Raw genomic sequence first — 22,130 nt, forward strand, 5'->3', positions numbered from 1 at the left:
TCTGTAAAGTGGAAGACAGCTTGACCTCATGGGGTTGCTACAAGGATTAAATTAGTTTATAAAAAGTACTTAGAACAGTGCCTGGCAACAGTAAGCACCACATAAATGTCAGTTACTATTACTCAGAATTATAATAATGAATAGATCAAGGCTCTAGTAACATTGTTAGTTTCTAGGAGTCTGAGTTTTTGTAATGTTTCTGACTTTTAAAAGATCACGAATGTGGCTTGGATTACTCCAAGAATAAAAGTTTGGCTTAATACACTGATAAATGAGTTTTTAAGAAAGAAACCATTTTGTATGACCCAGTACAAGGGGTAGAGTTGACTAACAGGAGATGTCTGGTTGGCGTAAAAACCATTAAAGAAAATCCTGAGCACGATGTTAAAATCAACTCAGAAACACATGCTTTACATTAGTGTCCTATCAGTTCTTGAGTTCCTGGCATGTGTCGCTGAAGCAGACAGACTTTTTTTTCAAGTAGTCATTCTCTGTTATTGCTTTTGACATAGATAAACGACCTTCTAACTAACTATTAGGAAACTTTTTGTAGGGTTTATTTGTGATGGTTATTTAAAGTGATAGCTGTGAAAGACTGTCAAAATAGCTCTAACATTGTGCTTTTCAAAAAGAAAGGCTAATTTCTTTGAAAATAATAATGAAAGGATAATAAAATCCCAGATATAAGAAGGAATAAGGTCTGCGAGCTCATGGATGGCATTCATCTGCCAAGACAGGGAAGTCTGTCTCAGGAGTTAACTGGTTTTGCTTGCTTCATACTGCTGAGTACACTTGAGTTGCTATAATGGGGTCAAAGTTCACTGGGCAGTGCCCCAGCAAATTACTTTTCTAGCCAGGAAAAACTAGGGCAATTCTGCCTCTACAGTAATGGCCAACTCATAGCCATCTAAGACTCTGGCTTTTCATTGAAGATGTGACTAACTTGAATGCCCTGAATGTTTATTATATATTTAATACATGTACTAACTACTTTTAATAATATTTCTGAATATTTTACCTTATAACAACTGATTTTATTTTATTGTCTAAACACATGAGTGGGCTTCCCTGGTGGCGCAGTGGTTGAGAATCTGCCTGCCGATGCAGGGGACACGGGTTCGTGCCCCGGTCCGGGAAGATCCCACATGCCGCAGAGCGGCTGGGCCCGTGAGCCATGGCCGCTGAGCCTGTGCGTCCGGAGCCTGTGCTCCGCAACGGGAGAGGCCACAACAGTGAGAGGCCCGCGTACCACAAAAAAAAAAAAACAAAAACATGAGTTATGGAAGTTTATGGCCAGTTTAGAGATTAATGAAACATACAAAAATAAAGTGCACATCTGCATTTTGAACTGAGAGCACATTTAAGAGAATTGTAGCATTAATTGCAAGAGTTAGAACTTCAGAGTTTGAGGCAGCATGATCTGGTGGAGCAAATACAGGCTTAGGAGTCAGATTGATGGGTTTTGAATCCTACCTTGTTTATTTCCTAGTCATCTGAGGCTACACAAATTATTTAATCCCTCCAAGCCTATTTCTTCATCTGTAAGTAGAGACAATATTCACTCTCAAACCTTTCAAGAATTCAATTAGATCAGATGTGAAAGGGTGCCTACCTCACACACAGGCAGAAAATTTTTGTTTCTGCAGCATTCTATTCAACTCTCCGCTCCTTCCCAATGGAAAAAACTAGAACGTTAACACTTCTCAGAATATTGGTCAAGGTTTTCAGTATAATAAAATTTCATGTGTAAAATGATTACCAAGAAAGTACTTTATAGGCAGTGAGGGGTTCACTTGGTTACCAATCCTATGATAACTAAATCTCAAAGTACAAAACTTGGAGGTTTTCATTAAGTATAGTAATGAAAACACCATTTGTATAAACATCAAAGAGACCCAGGACCCTGAAAAAATTCTCCTATTCTGAGGAGAAAAATTCTCCATAAAGGATATTTGTACTCAGGTCACTAAAAAGTTGTGTAGAGGAACCCATTACATACTAAGGGGGCATTTCGCATCCGGTTTCCCAAGACTTGAACCCTGGGGAAGACTTCAGGATGGAAACCTTATTTGGGAACAGAAGTTTGAGCCAGGTTAATTCTAGAGGTCGCCCCGGACCATCTCCTGACGCCAAATATCATAAGATGCAAAACTGGATCAGGGGCGGATGATCTAAGTAAGCACGGAGATGACAGGCGCTCGCCACGGGAGGATCCTACGTGGACGCAAGAAAGAACACGCGGTAGGAACTGAGTACTTCCCTTGGAGGCCCCGCAGTCTTCCCACCGCCTCCGAGTTCCCATCACACTCATGAGAATCCGAATCCTCTGTCCACGAACAGGGTGAGCCTGGAAGAGGTCAGTCAAGAATCGCCCTCCCGCCCCGCCCCGGGGGTCCCTCCCGGGATGGCTTCCTGGGCTCCCGCGACCGCGCGGCACCAAAGGTCACGGAACGCCCATCTCTGCACCTAAAATGCAGCAGGACCGACAATTAGAGCGCCGGGTGCATATCCACGGTGCAGTCACTAACAGCCATTACTCCCGGGCCCTGTGCGTCTGTTTAGGACTTGAGAAAATTCTTCAGAAACCTGCCACGGTAAAGGGGGGGGGGGGCGTGATGGGGGTGTGTGGCGGAGGCTCTCCCAGAAAGCAAAGTTCTCTCACTCCTGGGCGCGCGGGGGAAACCGTGGGGCTCTTCTAAATCAGTTCCCACTCCCCCCGCCAGATTTGCCTCTATCAACTCATCCCTAAAGATAACGTCGAAGTGGGAGACACAGGTTTTTTGTTGTTGTTGTTTTTGTTGTTTTACAGGAGACACAGTTTTAAGAATACAGCACCCCAAAATGCCTGAGCCTCTGTAGAAACCAGACAAGCTCGCGCAACCGTCAGTATCGGGACACAGACTGGGCGGCCCGAAAAGAAGTCTCCCGCGCGCAGGCGCACGCCATCCTCCGCCCGTACGGCACGCGCTCCACCTTGCCTCGCCACTAGCCCCGTCCCCGTCTCGGCCCCGCCCCTCCAGCCGGTCCTCCGTATCTTCCGCCCAGGCTGGCTTCGCCTCAGCCTGCGCTGCGCCCTCCCGGCCTGCGGCGTCGCGGTACCGGCCTCCGCGCTCCACCCAGACGCCTTCCGGCGCTCGGGAGGGGGCGGGAGGCGGAGCAGAGGGGTTGGGGGTGGTGTCGCCGCGGTCTAGGCGCGGTAGGCGGTGGCGGCGGCGGCGTCGGAGGTCCCTGAGATATGGCCGCCTCGGTGTTCTGCTGCCTGCGGTGCTGCAGAGATGGTGGGACGGGCCACATCCCTCTGAAGGAGATGCCGGCCGTGCAGCTGGACACGCAGCACATGGGTAAGGTCTCGCCCTTCCCCAGACCCAACGGCCCAGCCCGGGTCGGGCGCGGCTGGTCGGGGTCAGCCTGGAGTCACGAGGACCGCACGCTGCCGGGCCCCGCCGGGCTCCGCCCCCTGTCCCTCACCCTGTGAGGCTGCCCTCGACCCGGTTTGCCCCCCCCCCCCCCCCCCGGTCTCCTCTAGACTCCGGTCGACCCCACCTTGGCCCGGCTCTGCGTTCAGAGCTGCGCAGCCCTGTCAGCTCCTGTCCTGGGAAGATGGGTGTGTGGACCTACCCGTTTCCACAGCAGTGTCTTCCGGGCTGCCGCCTCCTGGGACTCGTAAGACGTCACCTTCGAGGGGAGTGGGGAGGACTCTGTGCTCCTTCTACAGTGGTCCACTGCCGAGGTCCAGTCCAGCCCCACACATTTTCAGAAAGCTTTAGCTGTTCTCGGCTCCTTCCTCTGCCCTGACAGCTTTCTCTTAGCCCATCATTTATCGGTTGTTTTATTGGAAATGATTTTCCTCTCACCTCCTAAAGGCAAAACAAGGCAAGTTGCAGAAGCCTGAAGCCACCGCTCAGGTCAGAACCTGTCATTTCAACGAAAACCTCCCACTGTCCGACTCCTGTTAGTCGCGCTTAGAGGTGTTGTATTTTCTCCTGACCGGCCTCTTCCCAGCACGTCAGGCTATTGCAGAAATAAAACAGCGCTTTGCTTCATCGCATCTGTGGTTTTTCCTTCCAATGTCAAATGAGCTTACAGCTTCTCTCCTAATGTTCTTTTCCTCCCCTCTGTACCCTCTTTCACCACCTTAGTATTTCTGTTCTTAGACTTGTCCCATGTAGTTACATGCTTCTGGAATATGGTTGTAGAAGGAGAGATTTCCCACTATAATTATTTCAGAGTACTGTTTTTTTTACGGATTATTCTCTTCAAAGTATACATCTGCGCTTTCAGTTTTTCCACATCTCTCTTTGGCTAAAGGACAGTGCATTGAAATAACAAAGGGAATTCTTAATATTTATAGCAAAACCCTCTCCCGCCCAGATTCTTTATAATTCTGGAAATACTCTGCTCATTATATGTCTGTAGCATGTACTAAATCACAAATGTGGTAATTGTTTACCACTTTGTATGTGGGTATTTTAATTCTTAGATATCCCAAGTGTAATATAGAGCCCTGATACATAAATATATATGTATGTATATCTCTTTATTTCTTATTCATCATCATTTATAGACAGATGTTCAAATTCTATAATTTCCCTGAGAAAATATTTCTATTTCATTTATTCGTTCACTTGACTGATGTTATGCGGTAGGCATTGTTTTAGATGCTAGGAACACAGTAAAGGAAAACCACACGTAGTTCCTGGAGCATATGGTCAGCTTTAGCTCTTTCTATCTTTACTGCCAAACTCCTGAATTACTACAATGTGCTCTTTAAAGTATTCCTTTTTTCTGATCTCTTCTTCCACGAAGAACCGGTCACTTGTACTCATTCCACTATGTTCTCCTTTTTCCAAAGCTGCCCAGAATCTTTGAGTAGGGTAATGTCATCCCCCATTATCTTCTGCGTGGAAACTTTTCTTAACCTGTCTTCCAGTAAATTCAAATTCTTCAATCACAGAAGAAGCATGATTTTAGAAAGCAAATAATATAAGAGGAGAGGCTCATCAAGTTAGGAACAGGTTTCAAGCATCAGTTGATCTTAAGTTGAAATACAAGAAGCACACTGAGTGAGTATGCATGTATTTGGATATGTGAAAGGCTGTATTAGGTCACCTAAAGAATGTGATTGCCATTTTTTGTTAAGAAAATAGTCTATACATGTCATATGCAAATGAATGTTGTCTCTTTCAAAGTTGTCACTTATTTTGGTGATGCTGCATCACTTAAAACGATTTGGAATTCCTCTTGGGATTTTCTGTGGAGTAGTTTTTATAAATATCTTCATTTTTACCACAACCTCCGTATTTAATTGTGAATTGACTTTTTAGAAATGAATGTCTTCCAAGGTAGCTACTTTGAAAGGGATGCCATTCATCTGGAAATGTCTAATGTTTTTTTAAAAATACACTTTGGCTATGTTTATATGTGTTCTGTCTATACTCAAATTTGCCTTGGCTTTCTAAGCAATCTTGATAATTAATGAAACTGTACAAATCACATAGATCCAAATATAGGATATCTTTGTACTTAAAAAAGAGAAATGGAATAAGCTTAAGATAATTCCCCATTGATTCACAAACACTCTAAAATGTTCTGTGAATATATCCATCTTTCTGTATAAAACATCTCAGTACCTAGCAGAATGCCTTCGAGATAAGAAATGAGATTGAAGTAAGAGAATAATAGCATATTCAGCGTTGGTTCTGTGGTTCCAACTCAGAGTTATGTATGAGAACCAAAAAGTATTGCTGGGTATGAAATAAAAAATACCATTTATTTGCATAGTTCTTTGAAATGTTTTTCACTTAGGATGCTTTCAGTTACAAGCTGTAAAACCTGCAACTCAAAACGGTTGAAACAATGAAGGAAATTTATTGGTTCGTGTAAATTTAAAAAGTACAGAAGCAGCACTATCTTCAGGAAGACTCAGTGCTGCTAAGGACTGAGCTTCTTTTCATCTCTTTCCTCTGTCTTCTGCTTATTCCTGAAGGCTGGCATCCATGATAACTTGCAGCCTCTCCCTGGGCTGTAGGCTTCCTCATTCAGATCCAGCAAGAATGAGAGAATCTTTACCCCTTCATTCTCTCTGCAAAAGTCCTGAGACTGTCTCTGATGGTAGTGGCTTGGGTCATATAACCGTTTTTCACTCAGTCACTGTGGCCAGGAAATGTGGAATGCACTGATTGACTTAACCTAGGTCAAAGCTGTACCCCTGAAACCAGAGATTGAGTCAGCTTCCTTGGAACTGTTTTGATCTCCAGGGCGAAGTCTGTTGGGAAAGGGAAAACAGATGCTACGTGTCCACTACACAGTACTTAGCAGAGCATATTCATTCATTTCTGTATCAGTTATTTGTCAAGCGTCTGCTGGATGCCAAGCACTCCATGGTCTTTGCCATCAAGGAGGAGCTGGGCCCTGGATGTTCTCCAGTTGAAACTGCTGAGGTATATGGGGCAACCAGATGTAAATTATGTATAAAGACACTTTCCCAGAATTTGCGGTTTAACATTTGTAATTAGCAAAAAAAAAAAGATGCTAATAAATTTTTAACAATCATATAATAGGATCTTAGTTTTACCTTAAATAAGAGAGTGTCTTTCTTAAATCAACCAGTTTAGAATTGTGATAAAATCTGAAAATTTGGTATTTCTCTTATGTATTTGTCCCAAATAATTTTTTAAGTATGAATTCAACAGTGAGTTAATGAGAGACCTGCCTCCCTGTTAATACCTTTTGTTACTATGTTCTAGTTTTATTTAACCCCCTCTGGAGGAGTTCCCTACAGTTCTCACAGCCAGATCTGCTTGGCTTGTACACTTATTACCAGAAAAGTCATACTGGTTACAGATCTTGGGAATCACATGCCTCGATGTTACAGGATATTTCTTACGTATTAGAATTTTGTTAACTTTCTTCATGTTCTCTGATAAGCTTTCCTAAATCAATATTTGGGAAAGAATTGGTATTGGAGTCATGTTATCAAGAGACTTTTTCTCACTCTCATCTATCAAATGTTATTTGAATTAAATTTTCCATGAAAATACAGTGCATTTAATGATGTTAAAATCTTGTTTATGTATTGATTGACAGCAGCTATCTTACATTTTTAAAATCCTAAAATTAGCATTTTTCCATGACAGCTATTTCTTTTTTTTTTTTTAATTTATTTTTGGCTGCGTTGGGTCTTCATTGCTGGGCGCGGGATTTCTTTAGATGTGGTGCGCAGGGGCTACTCTTCATTGTGGTGTGCGGGCTTCTCATTGCAGTGGCTTCTCGTTGTGGAGCACGGGGTCAGTAGCTGTGGCTCACGGATTCTAGAGCGCAGGCTCAGTAGTTGTGGCTCATGGGCTTAGCTGCTCCACAGCATATGGGATCTTCCAGGACCAGGGCTCGAACCCGTGTCCCCTGCATTGGCAGGCGGGTTCTTAACCACTGCGCCACCAGGGAAGCCCCATTTTTTTCTTTTCTTTTGGCTTCTTTGGGTCTTCGGTGCTGCGCGCGGGCTTTCTCTAGTTGCAGTGAGCGGGGACTGCTCTTCCTTGTGGCGTGCGGGCTTCTCAATGTGGTGGCTTCTCTTGTTGCGGAGCACGGACTCTAGGTACGTGGGCTTCAGTAGTTGTGGCACACGGACTTCAGTAGTTGTGGCTTTGGGGCTCTAGAGTGCACGCTCTGTAGTTGTGGTGTACAGGCTTAGTTGCTCCGCGGCATGTGGGATCTAGGGATCAAACCCGTGTCCCCTGCATTGGCAGACAGATTCTCAACCACTGCGCCACCAGGGAAGCCCAGTGTTAGCTATTTCAAGAACATAGATGTATGTTCCTTTCCGTGTTCCATTCATCTTCAATTCCTACTTGACCAATGCACTTGCATAGGATCTTGTACCTAATAGACATTCAGTCAGTTTTTAGCAGATTGATTTGTTTAGATTGAACTGAAAATGGTACTAATTTGCCAGTTTCTTTTAAGTGTTTATGCTTTTATTTAAATCAAGATATTTATGAAATCATCAAATTGATTCATTGGCTAAAATTTAAGAAAGTCTGTTTCTGGGAGTTCCCTGGTGGCCTAGTGGTTAAGATTCTGGGCTTTCTTTTTTTTTTTTTTTTTTTTTTTTTGCGTTACACGGGCCTCTCACTGTTGTGGCCTCTGCCGTTGCGGAGCACAAGCTCTGGACGCGCAGGCTTAGTGGCCATGGCTCACTGGCCCAGCCGCTCCGTGGCACGTGGGATCTTCCCAGACCAGGGCACGAACCCGCGTCCCCCGCATCGGCAGGCGGACTCTCAACCACTGCGCCACCAGGAAAGCCCAGATTCTGCGGTTTCACTGCCGTGGTCCGGGGTTTGGGGAACTGAGATCCTGCAAGCCACGTGGCACAGCCAAAAAAAAAGTCTACTTCTACCTTAAAAGTGTTTCAAATATTCAGTATAATTCAGAATTACTGTTTATTTGAAACTGCCTAATTAAACAAGATTTCTAGCCACAAATTAATATTCTCCCAGGAAAAAAGTAAATTAAATATTTTAAATAATTTATCAGTATTTTTATATTTCAAAGTATATATAGTCTCCCTATTTTTTGGAGACCAAGAGTTAAAAGTGAAACAGAAATTAACCTTGATTGTTGGATAAGAGAATACAAAACTTTACACAGTGTCTATATTCTTTGGTTTAGGAACGGATGTTGTCATTGTAAAAAATGGAAGAAGAATATGTGGAACAGGAGGTTGTTTAGCCAGTGCACCTTTACATCAAAACAAAAGCTACTTTGAATTCAAAATCCAGTCCACAGGTTGGTATAATGGTACTTGACTATTAAAAGCCCTAATTATTCTAAATATGAGGAGTAATTTTCAATATATGAAAAAGATTAATGAGGTAATTAAAAAAACACTAAACTCTTACTTAGAAGACCTTTTTCTTCCACATCTTATTGTGTGATCCTGGTTTAATTAGTCAGTTTCATTATATTAGGTTCATTTTTCTCATCTATAAAATGGATTACAGGAGCTGCCCTTCCTGCTTCACATGAGCTATATGTATGAAAGTGTTTTAAAGACACGACATACTGGTTTAGTTTAAGGCACAAGCATTGTTATTAATATGGTTAATTATTAGTGGCAGCTAGATGAACCATTTCATTTGGTCAAGCATGTAAGGTGTAGACTCTTGCTGTTTTATCTTAGGATAAAATTAATCTTATGATCCTGAGTTTTTCTCTTAACTCATGTTAAGATTCCCTGATTCAATGTCTTCTGAAGCAATTGGCAGATTTAGATTCTAATAGAAGTCTAAAGTCTCTTTAAAAATTTATGAATCTGTACACCTGAAACTAACACAGTATTGTAAATCAACTACAATTAAAAATTTAAAAAAAAATTTTTTTAATTCTGAAGTCTTGAGTTGTATAGCAATTCTACATGAGTATTATGATAGTTAACTTGTGGCAGTGTTGAATATGGGGAAATTTTTTTAAGGCTTTATTATAAAGAAATGTCTAGTGAAACATGGCATGAGTAATATACATACAGAACAGGAAGTCTAGAGTGGAGTAAATGAATTCTGCTCTTACTCTTACTTGAATGACATAAAATATTCTTTTGGGGCTTGTGTTTTAAATTCATTTTAAATACTGATTTTTCTTAAGTGTGTGAAATAAATTTGAATCTGTCCTCCATTCCATTCTTTTGTAAGTTAACTCACTGGCTGCATAATGTCTCTGGTTACTGTAATCTTCTCAAGTATAACATACCTTTTCTCAAGAGAAGCGAATAGTTCCTTGAGCCTGAAATGTAATACAAGTTTTTATGTGGATTTTCTAGAAAGGGTGCTATCCTCAGTAATATCTCTAGAATAAGTGCATTATTGGAGTTTGTAGCATTGTTCCCTCAATGAAAGCTGCAGGCAGTTGTGCCCAAGTGTATCACAGTGTGCACAGTCCTTTAGGAGTAAGGGGACTCTGTAACCCTGTCTAGAACTGTTGTCCCATGAAATTAGCATTATCACCTGCTGTCACTCTTGTCCCACCTTGGAGGATAGATTATATAATCAAATTATTTAGGAAGCCAAGACAGTGAAGTCCAGACATGCAGCTTTCTGATGGTCTCACTCAATCCAGGAAAACTGATTGACAACATGGTCTTCAAACATTCTTTGATCTATAGAATTTCTCCTACCTGATTTTGATAAAAACTGAGAAGGAAACAATTTGATATGTAACCAGGAGCTGTAGGTATTCTGTTAGATTAAGAAGAGAGCTGCTTGCTTTAAAAGTCAATTTAGACCAAAAGGTTTTAAACTCATGGACTTAAGGTATTGGATAAGAAAATGATTTTACACTTTATTTTTCTCCTGTCCATGATACTGACCAGGTCATATATTATTTGTCACATATTATAGATGCAAAAAATAAAGACAGTAAATTCCTGCTTCTCAGAGGTGGTGCTTGAAATAGAACCCCAGGCCATTTAAATTCATTGTGTAGCTTTTTAATAATATTTTTAGAGAATAATAATAATGACAATAGCTAGTATCTTTTAAAAATACTTCCTCTGTGCTTTACTTACCCATTTTTAAAAAATACTTACACTGTTCCAAGTGCTTCACTTGGATGATCCTTCTGTATCTTGTAATAACTTTAAGAGGATAGTACTGTTAGAATCCATAGTTCACAGGTGAGGAAGCAGAGGGAGGTTAAGTAACTTGCCCAAGATGACATAGCAAAGTCAGAATTTAAACCTAGGCAGTACAACTCCAGGGCCCACTTGCTTATCTCCCAGGCTGTACTACATCTGCAAGAGAACATGGTATGGTTTGCAAACTACTTTTAAAAGAATTTTTTTAAAGATTAACAAAAAAATAGTTTCGTGATAATATGCCACTTTCTTTAAAAACAACATTCATATTTGTATACTGCAGATTTGGGGAGCATTTAAATTATTATATTTTTAGGAATCTGGGGTATTGGTGTTGCAACTCAGAAAGTTAACTTGAATCAGATCCCTCTTGGCCGAGATGTGCACAGTCTGGTGATGAGAAATGATGGAGCCCTATATCACAACAACGAGGAGAAAAATAGGCTGCCAGCAAACAGCCTTCCACAGGAGGGAGACGTGGTGGTGAGTTTTCTTGTGGAGTTGTTTTCCACTGTAAATTATTAAGCTTGAACTGCTTTTAGTATTTCTGGTTTTGCCTCTGAGTTTGTGGTTTGAATTCCAAAGCACCAGAATTGGATCTAATGAGGTAGTACATTTTCCAAAGAGAGCACTTGATGTAGATGCTGCTGCCTTACCTAACTGCCTTCTCCTTTCTAGAGCTGCCACTGGCCAGGAAAATAAGCCTGAACCCTTATTTCCATTTAAGGGAGAGTTGATGACAGGTTGGCTGCTGATCATTTCCTGCTTCTCTCACATAAAAGAAACCTTGGCCCACAATTTTAAAAGTTTGCTAACCCTTATATTAGAAAATATTAGGTATTTTTGCAGCTGGAGATCTCTTAGAGAAAAATTTGACATTTATTGCTTAACTTGTTATGAACTTCTGTTAAAGAAGTACAGCATTTTATCAGGAACATTGGTCCTCATTAAACATAACCTTATTAAACTTCCTTCACTTTCAGAACTCTTCAAAAAACTGACACAATATTCTAAGTCTTGATTGTAGAAAACTTTTTTTGGAAAGCAAGGGATAGAAGAAGTTACATATTATTGACTTCTCTGTTTTTATACCCAACTAGATATATTTAAGTCTCTACCAAAGCCACCCTATTGAAAATGTAATCCAAAGATCCCTTTCTGTCTTTTTCCAGATACTTCCTCTCAAACAGTGTTGTCCAAGAACCTTATGCACTGAGTTCAGGCCATTAGCTATTGACTGAGAACAGAGTTCTTGGGTCTCCTTACACAGAGCCTTGGGTTCCTGTCTCTCATACCAGGTTGAAAGGAATCTGTAAATAATTAGAGTTTCTAATAATAAGATAAAACAGGCAAGGTAAATCCAGGTTATTGAATTAAAGAAGTATACAATATTTAGAAGAGAGTGAAGGAAGATGTGGAAATGAAGATTTTTAATTATGGTCTGATCTTTTATGCAATTTAAAAAATGTGAAGAAGAATCTTCAAATAGGTAAATTATTGAAAGTATGTTTTTCCTAAATTAAAGGAAACTAAAGGCATAAACCATTATTAAAATCTGCTTTTCCTTGTTTTTCCTTTCGAATAGTTGGTTCTGTGTTTGTAGGTCATTGCCAGATGCCCATAATGTAGAACACCCTTATTCAAATGGTTAATTCGTGGAAGAGAATCTTGAAGTCAGGTTGGTGCCATCAACCTGTTGATACTAAAAAATGAAATTCAAACGTAAGGTTAATCAGTAACAAATGTTTTTCTTTGCTGATGTACTGAACTTCTACTGTGTGTTATTCTTGCCTTCCTGTCTCATTCCCTGAGGTGACTGATACCTCAAATTGGTGGATTTAAGAATGTCAGCATTATTAAATTAGACTTTGAGGGACTTCCCTGATGGCACAGTGGTTAAGAATCCACCTGCCAATGCAGGGGACACGGGTTCTATCCCTGGTCCAGGAAGATCCCACATGCTGCGGAGCAACTGAGCCCGTGCACCACAACTACTGAGCCTGCGCTCTAGAGCCCGCGAGCCACAACTGCTGAGCCCACGTGCTGCAGCTACTGAAGCCTGTGCACCTAGAGCCCATGCTCCACAACAAGAGAAGCCACTGCAGTTAGAAGCCCACACACTGCAACGAAGAGTAGCCCCCACTCGCCACAACTAGAGAAAGCCCACACAGAACAATGAAGACCCAAAGCAGCCAGAAATTAAATAAATAAATTAGACTTTGAGTTTTTATGCCCATTCTGATAAAAGGAGGACTCAAAAAGATGAAATATAAGCAGAATCCTGAAAAACATTATTCTACTCTATTAACTTTATCTTCCTAGTTTAAACATTTGAGAACAAATTTCACAAAATTACTGACAATAGCATAGGAAAAGAGGAATGAATTATAAGACAGGAAAAACATTCTCATATGTGTAGAATTTCAGTCATATACTATTCTCTCAGGAGAATCAAGAAAAACAAGCTTTCAACATCTAACCAAATGATTATATTTATACAGTAATCATATAGTACCAACAGGGCCTACTATAGCACCAGGGAGGCATTCCTAAAACAGCTTATGCTTATTTTTTCCTTTTATATGTAGTTTTGAAAAGTACAGATTACATTTTAAAATTGCAGTTTTCAGTTTAATTTCAGAGAAGTTTCATAAACATTCTGTGTAACAATAATAATAATAGAAAACAATTCTCTAGCATCTATTATGGGCCAGAACGGCTTTAAGTGCCTGGCAGGGATTAAATTTTTTAACCCTCTTAATGACCCTGTGAAATAGGTGGTACTATTATTACCATTTTACAGATTAGAAGTTAAGTAATAACTTCTTATTTGGAGTGATCTCAGGCAGTCTCATTTCAGAGTCGCTTCACCAAACCTGCAAATAATCATTGGTAATTCCTTAGAACACATCACATTTCTCGGTATCATTATGAGAGAATCAAACCTAGTTTCTAGAGCATATAAAAGGACAGATTAGGGGCTTCCCTGGTGGTGCAGTGGTTGAGAGTCTGCCTGCCTATACAGGGGACACGGGTTCGTGCCCCGGTCCAGGAAGATCCCACATGCCGCGGAGCGTCCAGGCCGGTGAGCCATGGCCACTGAGTCTGCGCATCCGGAGCCTGTGCTCCGCAATGGGAGAGGCCACAACAGTGAGAGGCCCGTGTACTGCAAAAAAAAAACGGACAGATTAAGGGAATTCCCTGGTGGTCCAGTGGTTAGGATTCAGCACTTCCACTGCAGGGGCCATGGGTTCGATCCCTGGTCGGGGAACTAAAATCCCTCATGCACGTGGCACAGCCAAAAAAAAAAAAAAGGACAGATTAAGTTAGAAAATGCTTGAGCTTAAACTCTGCTGCTGGAGGGCAGGGGTTCTCACATCCTTCCTCGCTGCTCTCTCCCGTGCTGAGTATTGGTGCTGGAGGGCGGGGTTGAAAATTTGCTTGCTTGCAGTAGGTGATGCTGCTACCATGTGGGGAAGGGTGCCCAGACTACAGCCTGCTGATCTGAACTGCTGGATTCCCAGTAATCCTGTAAAGGGAGTAACACACTGCTTTTTATGGAATCATGTTATTTATTTTTGTAATCATGTTTTCTAAATGAAAACAGACGACTTCATTAAAAAAGCTAATCCTAGCCATTACTTAGCTTTATTATTTAAGTACGTAAACTGAAATGAGACAAAAGCAGCGTTTATCTTTCTGTGTTTAGTCTAACCCTGGCTTTGCTAAGATTTGAGAATCTTTTATAGCACTTAACACATTGACTCATCTAGGCCTTTGCTGTCTTAACTGGAAAATGAGGGAGTTAAGACTAAATCATCTGTAAGATCTTTTTCTGCCTTTAAAAGCTTGTAGGTTCATATAATTTATCCACAGTCAGTGGTTGCTTCTTGGTCTGTGATGGTTTCTATTGAAAGGTCTCACTGTCTATTCTTAATTCTTCAAAGTAAAGCTCTTTTTGTCATCAATTAGTAAATATTGTACAAAGTCTTAAAGAGAGTTTTAAAAGCATAAAAGTTCTTGGAGCTTCCCTGGTGGCGCAGTGGTTGAGAATCCGCCTGCCGATGCAGGGGACGCGGGTTTGTGTCCCGGTCCGGGAAGATCCCACATGCCACGGAGCGGCTGGGCCCGTGAGCCATGGCCGCTGAGCCTGCGCGTCCGGAGCCTGTGCTCCGCAATGGGAGAGGCTACAACAGTGAGAGGCCCGCGTACCACAAAAAAAAAAAAAAAAAAAAAAAAAGTTCTTAAAAGTTTTGAAGTTTTGAATTGCATGGCAATTAAGAATAAGTTTTCCGAAGCCATACTACATGAGGTTAAATCCCAGCTCTGCCACTTCCTAACTGTGCAAACTCAGGTAAATTATTTAACTTCTCTGTGCTTTAGCTTCCTCTTCTGTAAAATGGGGATAATAAAAATACCTATCTTACGAGGATTAAATGAGTAAATATGAAGTGCCTAGAATAGTGTTTGGTACATAATACAGATTATTTGTTTTCCAGCATTTTAATAATAATTATTATTAATTGTGATTTTTGTACCATTAATAATATACAAAGTAATATATTTTTATTCTATTGTATTTTTTAAGTCTTGAGCTGTTGCTTTTCTATTTTTCAACTTGATACTAATTACCAATTATATGCAGTTGTAAATACCCACTTTACCTTGGTAATACACTTGACATATTTGAAGCCAAGGTAAAGAGATACAGAAATACATCATTTCTTTTTGGAAATAAGTTGTATAAAGACAATTCATTACAATTGAAAGCAGTGACAGATAATAATCCCTAATGGTGAAAACTTCACTGTTTTCCCCCCTTGAGATCAAATTCTATATATAAAGAGCAATGTTTTCTATATGAGTTTAAAAGGTCTGTCTGTTTACAGTATATAGTACTTGTATCATCTTAATATTCAAAATATAAAATCCAGATTATCTGAATATAATACTAAGATTTAGTTTTACCTTTAATGTGGACTCTTGGGATTTTACCTCCCCCCCCCAACATAATCACCACTAATTTTTTTTTAGCTCAGTTCAAGTGAATTCTACCTAATTGTAAACCTTAATACAAGCTATTGTGACCTTTTGCTTAGTTTTTTGTGTTTCCATGCTCCCCAATCAGTGCTTTCTGACTGTTCAGGTTTTTATGGAACATGTATATTTTTACCCTTTTCAATATTTACTTTGCTTCCTAGGGTATTACATATGACCATGTAGAATTAAATGTATATTTGAATGGAAAAAACATGCATTGTCCAGCATCAGGTATACGAGGGACAGTGTATCCAGTTGTTTATGGTAAGCTAAAATATTGCTAAACATTATTAGATATATGTTAACTTTTGCTTGGCATTTTCATTAACTTTATAACTGTCATTGAGAAGGCTGGACAAGTTAATAAGGACCTCTGTAGTGTACTCAGTAGGTTATCACAATCCCACTTGTCAGGACTAAGGAAAGTTTTTATTCCCCATATATTTAAAAAATAAACTTGCTAAATACAGTGATTATACTTCAATATGCAATAACCATATTCCCTTTTATATCATATAGTCTTATATTTTAGAAAGTTCCAAAAAGCTTTATGGAATTTACAAAAAGATATTTCTGCCAGTTGTTAGAGAGGGTTAGATGGCCAGGAAATGTAATTGTAAAGAATATTTTGGAAATAAGGATAGGAATTTCATGTAGATTGAGCATTGGTTACCTTTATAAAATTACCTAAATGTTAAAATTCTTCTGAGAGAAATATTGACTTTGAATGGTTTCATATTGATTGTTTTGCTTTTGATAGCCATGTATGTGTAAGTACTATAGTTTCTGTACAATTGTATCCCTCCAAGAATTGGGTTACTTAGAGATGACTCTGTACCAGTTAGTTACTTTAATTTTATTACAGAAAATTTCAAACATGTATAGAAGTAAAGAGAATAGAATAATGAACTTTCATGTACCCATCACAGCTTCAAACAATTATCAACTAGTAGCCAGTCACGTTTCATCTCCTCCCTGCAGTCCTCCTGTTCTTCATCTCCCTCTCCTTGTAGTATTTTGAGGCAAATGCCAGACATTATACCATTTTATTCTTAACTATTTTATTTGTATCTCTAAAAAATAAGGTGTCTCTCTTTATAAAAAATACACATAAGCACTGTGCCTTTATCACTCTATTCTTTTTTTATGTTATCAACTTTAAATCAACAGGTATATGATTTTTCTGCCTGTGGTTTTAGTTGTTCTAAAAACATTTTCTCATTTAATTACTTTAATCAATTAATCTAAGGATTTGAGCCGTAATAAAAACTAAGTGTTAACTTTTTTGTAGTAACTTACTGGAAAAGTAGCAGTGTTCAGGATGGCAGAAAAATGTACAGTAACAAATAAAAATATTTAATAATTTGATAACAGTCATAGCCTGTGCTTTATTTTAAGGTTTTCATTTATCTTCTTTTTTCCTAAATTATTACTTTTCAGTGATTTTTGCCTTCTGTATCTTTGCATGTAAAGGTGTATTTTAAAACTTGATATAGGTTAGTTTATTTGCAATATTGGGTAAGCCTAAAAGAAATGTATTTACTTAAATACATGGGAATGTAGCTTAATATTCAAAATAGTTTAGTCTGAGAAATGAAATAAATATCAGTAGAATGACTGAGTTATAAATGAATATAGCAAATGAGATTTTTATTCTAAATTGTTTCTTTGATTTGGCATTATTTTAATGTAATAAAGTTAAAGGTAGTAAATTATATATAGTAATGTATTTTATAAATTGAAATTGATAAATCAGTTCAATTAAATCAAATATTTTAGCCAGATACTATCAAAGATAAAAATAAAATTCAAATTCCCTTACCTTTTGTCTTCTATCCCATCCCTAATCCTAGATCCATCCAGTCATTCATTTTATCAGTTCTTACATTCAACCTGTGGAGAGATAACACTGCATAACACTGAAGAAAAGTGTTGTTACATCTCTGCACGTTCCACACTTTCATTGTAGTTCTTGAATTCCCTATTCATTCTCCATAGATCGACCTTCCCTTCCACTTTCTAGAGAAAAACAGACCGTCAGTGGTAAACTCCAGCTTTCCTCCCCATCCTCCTGAAACTTTTCTGGATCTACTCCAGTCTTGCCTTCTTCCTGTCCCATCTTAGAGGAAGTGGTGCCCTTCATGTTCAAAAAACTCAGTCTCTGGTCTAGATTTCAAACTCCCCAACTCTGGGACTTTACTGTCATTATTTCATCTCTGTCTCATGTCATCAACCTCTCTCTTCAATGTCTGTTGAACATTCTGAATCATTCTCATTCCAAAATACCCTTCTTAAACTAGTACCCTCACCAGTCCTCTGTTTACCCTTCACTATATGGCTGCATTTCTTACAGAATAGCTTCCATCACTGTTTAGAGTGTATTGTTCACCTGTTCTTCAACCGGTGTGGCTGCCTTTACCACCACTTCACTGAAGCCACCCTTGTTAAAATCACTAGTGACTTCATGAATGTCAAATCCAGTACTTAACTTTTTTTCTGCATTTATTATTAAGTATAAAATACTAATGTGTATTAAACATATATGTGCATTTTAACAAGTAGCTATAAAGTGAACACCCATATCATCACTATAGTCAAGATAATGAACATATTCATCACCCCTAAGTTTCCTCCTGCTCCCTTATAATGCTTTCTACTCACCTCTCCCCACCCACCCCATGCAGCCACTATCTGCTTTCTGTCACTACAGATTATCTTGCATTTTTAGAGTGTTATATAAATAGAATCATACAATTTGTATTCTTTCTTTGTCTGGCTTCTTTTACTCAGCATAATTATTTTAAGATTTATCCATGTTGTAGCATGTATCAACAATTCATTGATTTTTATTACCAAGTAGTATTGTTCATTGTGTGGATATATCACAGTTGTTTTTTCCCTTCACCTGTTAATGGATATTTAGTTTCCAGTTTTTGGCCATTACAAATAAAGGTGCTGTGAACATTCATGTACAAGTCTTTGTGTGGATATATGCATTCGTTTATCTTGAGTAAATGCTGGTAAAAATATGTAGAAGCTAAATAAGGCCTGCAGGCTAATGAACAGTGTTAGTATCAGTGTTAGTTTTCCGGTTTGGATATTGTACTGTAGTTGTGTAAGATGTTACCACTAGGGGAAGCTGAGTGAAGGGTACACAGGACTTTCTGTATTGTTTTTGCTACTCTTTGTGAATCTATAATTTTTTTAATAAAATGTTTTTTAAGAAGTAATTTATCTTAATGTGTAAAATTGAGAAGATACAGGTAGGTAAATAAGGAAAAACTCAAATTACCAGTATTTACATCATCTAGAAATAATTATTAATAATACTTTGATGTATTTCCTTTCAGTGTTCTTGATAGATTTTATTCTTCATTGTGGTTACTTTTACCCAATAGGATCATGTTTTGTAACCTGGATAGCAGATGTATTCATTCTTCCTGCCTATTAATATTATGGCATTATGAAAACAGTTTATAATTTATATATTCATTCAAATTAAGGTGTTTGCTTCTAATTTATTTTCTTTTTTTCTATCTCTAGTTGATGACAGTGCAATTTTGGATTGCCAGTTCAGTGAATTTTATCATACTCCTCCACCTGGTTTTGAAAAGATATTATTTGAACAGCAGATCTTCTGAATGTATTTGTTTTTGAAACTTGTATTTCTGCACTGTTAAAAGTGTTTACCATTTAATAAAGCTTTACCTGACCTACAGATGACAATATATCCTTAAAAATATGCTCGTTAATGTTGTCTAAGGAACCAATGTATACAATATACCATCCTGAAGTTGTGATTTAAAATACCTAGATTTTGTGATAATGAAATCAGCATTTGGGGCAGTTTATTTAATTCTTATTTAAATAAATATGACTGTGGGTTTGATTAACAGTATTAAATGGAAATACGTATATAGATATTTAAAAGGGAATCTTTCTTAACATAAAATATTTGTTTTGATAGAGATACAGAGTTGGGTGGGGGTTTTTGTCATTCTGAAGTGTAGACCTCATTAACTATTTTAAGTCTGCAGTCCAATAATTTTGTGTCTCAGTGTCTTTTTTATATAGAGTATAACAAAGTGACAAGTTTGTGTTATTGGCAACTTCATTTTTGGCGATTTACTTACTATAAAATGTACCACTTAAAATTTAAATTGCTTATTTTGTTTGTATGTCATTCTTTCGATTTTCTTTGTGAAAGGAGATAAGTGTCGTAGTAGCTGTCAGAGTATTTTGTTGAAGACCATCATGCTGTGTTACTTCAATACCTGAGTAAGTAGTGGTTGATTGGTGATGTAGTTTACACAGCAGACACTTAGAATAGTATCATGCTTTCAACTTAAGTGGAAATGAGATTATTCTTTTAAGGACTTTTATTTAAATGTGCATTTTTCTGTAAGGAATAATAAAATATTAGTAATTAAGGACTATTCAGTACTATATTAAATAAATGTTCTTCCTGTTTTGTTAATTATACAGTAATTCACTTCACCCTTGATTATTTCAGAAGTTTGGAGATAAGTGAATTCTCTCCATGAACCTGAGCCTTTGCCTAGTTTTCAGGAAGAATCCCTGACCTTTAGGTAACACCCTGCTAAGCTGAACAAATCACTTTCTATATCTGGTACAGTCTCCTGGGCATGCAAAGGATGCATGCGTTTCACTCCTTTACCAACATGGAGCAGTATGTTTTACTAGAAAAACAGGCCTTTAGAATTGAAGGAGATCTGAATTGTAGTTTTGCTACCTGATCCCATTATCTCTTCAGGCAAGTTCCTCAGTCTTTCTGAGCTCAGGTTCCCCATTTATAAAAGGGATAATCATACCCTTGATGAGATTCTGTAACTAGTTAAATAATATTACATACGTAAAACACCTTCGTCATCGTAAGCAATTAATGAACGTAGCTTCTTTGTTGACTCTGCTCAGTGGTTTTCATAGTGTGGCCTTCAGACCGTCACCCTCGGCCTGACTTGAGAACTTGTTAGATATGGACACTCAGGCCCCACCCCCGACCCACTGAATCAGGAATCTGTGTTTGAACAAGCGGGTGATTCTGATCCACACGAAAGATTGAGAACCACTGCTCAGGAGAGAATTCTTTGAGAATGATTGCCTACTCTAAATTTCCTAAGGATTTAAGACTATTTTTGACCCATAGACAAAAGAATCCTGCACAATATTTATTTATTGTTCATTTGATAGACACAAACGTGACAATGTTTTGAAAACATAGATATACTTGAGTAACATCTATTTACATAAATCCCAAATTTACCTCTATAGATATATAGAATTGAACTAACTTTATATTGTTTATGCATTTTTATCTGACTTTCTGGCCTAGTAGTTTTAATTCATAAAGAATATGCTTCAGAAAGAGAATTAATATAACTACTGTTTGCTCTCTTTCTAATGTTATCTACCTCTTATTTATTTTTTTAAAAGCCAAACTTTTTTTTTTAATCATCATATTCTTTTCTCAAGACTATCTTTGCTACCTCTAATCATATAGAATAGGTACAATACTAAAAATGGTACATGAGTTATGTCCATGGCAACAGTTTGATGAAGTCTAGATGTGTTTTTAATTTCTAGGTATCTAATTTCTCTTAGGAAAATTACCTATAACCTCAGTCTAATCTTGAGGAAAATCATCAGACGAATTCCAGTAGGGGGGCGTCCTACAAAATACTTGAGCAGTACTCCAAACTGTCAAGGTCATCAAAAACAAGGAAAGTCAGAGACACTGTCACACCCCGGGGAGCCTAAGGGAACACGACAAGTCAATGTAATGTGCGAAGCAGGAACAGAAAAAGAACATTAGGTAAAAACTAAGGAAATCTGAGTAAACCATGGACTTTAGTTAATAATAATGTATCAATATGTTTATTAATTATAGCAGATGAACCATAATAATGTAAGATGTTAATAACAGGAGAAACTGGGAGAGGGGATATATAGGAACTCTGTACTATTGTCTCAATTTTTCTGTAAATCTAAACCGTTCTAAAAAAATAAAGTCTATTTAAGAAACTATGTTGAGCTAGGAGAAATTTAAAAATAAAGCCCTTTGTGAACCCAGTAGACCATTAGTATGATATATACCTATAGCCTAAGTATTCAATGATAGCTAAATAGAGACATGGATGGGACATAAAACATTCTTGTATTTTAACACACAAAAACCTGCATTAGTTCCTGGCTGAAGAGACTGTCCACTGTCTTGATTCTGTTTATTGCAAAAATCCATTTGTTCACACTGGTGTAGCTTTTTATACTCACATTGAAAATTAATCAGTGATTTATTATCCATATTATTATTTTAGTGATTTAAACATTACAAGGGATTTGCAGTGTTAGGTATGTGAAACAATGAAAATCTCATAAATAATAAGTTTACATTGTTAAAAACCAGAAAAAGAGAATTTGGCTTTTAACTGCTCTTGACTCATCA

General features: G+C 38.3%; 1 protein-coding gene across 4 annotated transcripts; it reads left to right on the forward strand.

The window, feature by feature from the left end:
* Positions 1-2,250: 2,250 nt before the first annotated feature.
* On the forward strand, positions 2,251-21,760 carry SPRYD7 (SPRY domain containing 7). 4 transcript variants are annotated; one of them, XR_010837138.1, is made up of 7 exons: positions 2,251-2,594; positions 2,810-3,341; positions 8,668-8,784; positions 10,944-11,110; positions 15,829-15,931; positions 19,211-19,945; positions 21,290-21,760. XR_010837138.1 is itself a non-coding variant. In XM_067016311.1 (6 exons), the coding sequence occupies exons 2-6, from the start codon at positions 3,236-3,238 to the stop codon at positions 19,306-19,308; spliced, it is 591 nt and encodes a 196-aa protein (XP_066872412.1). In that variant the 5' UTR covers positions 2,251-2,594; positions 2,810-3,235; the 3' UTR covers positions 19,309-21,760. The 4 variants fall into 4 exon arrangements, 3 of the variants coding, with proteins under 3 accessions (XP_066872412.1, XP_058897691.1, XP_066872413.1); XM_067016311.1 differs by having other exon boundaries at positions 19,211-21,760; XM_067016312.1 differs by lacking the exon at positions 2,251-2,594 and adding an exon at positions 2,724-2,775 and having other exon boundaries at positions 2,819-3,341; positions 19,211-21,760.
* The last annotated feature ends 370 nt before the right edge of the window (positions 21,761-22,130 follow it).

Source organism: Kogia breviceps, chromosome 16 (assembly GCF_026419965.1).
Source record: "Kogia breviceps isolate mKogBre1 chromosome 16, mKogBre1 haplotype 1, whole genome shotgun sequence".
Classification (NCBI taxonomy): domain Eukaryota; kingdom Metazoa; phylum Chordata; class Mammalia; order Artiodactyla; family Physeteridae; genus Kogia; species Kogia breviceps.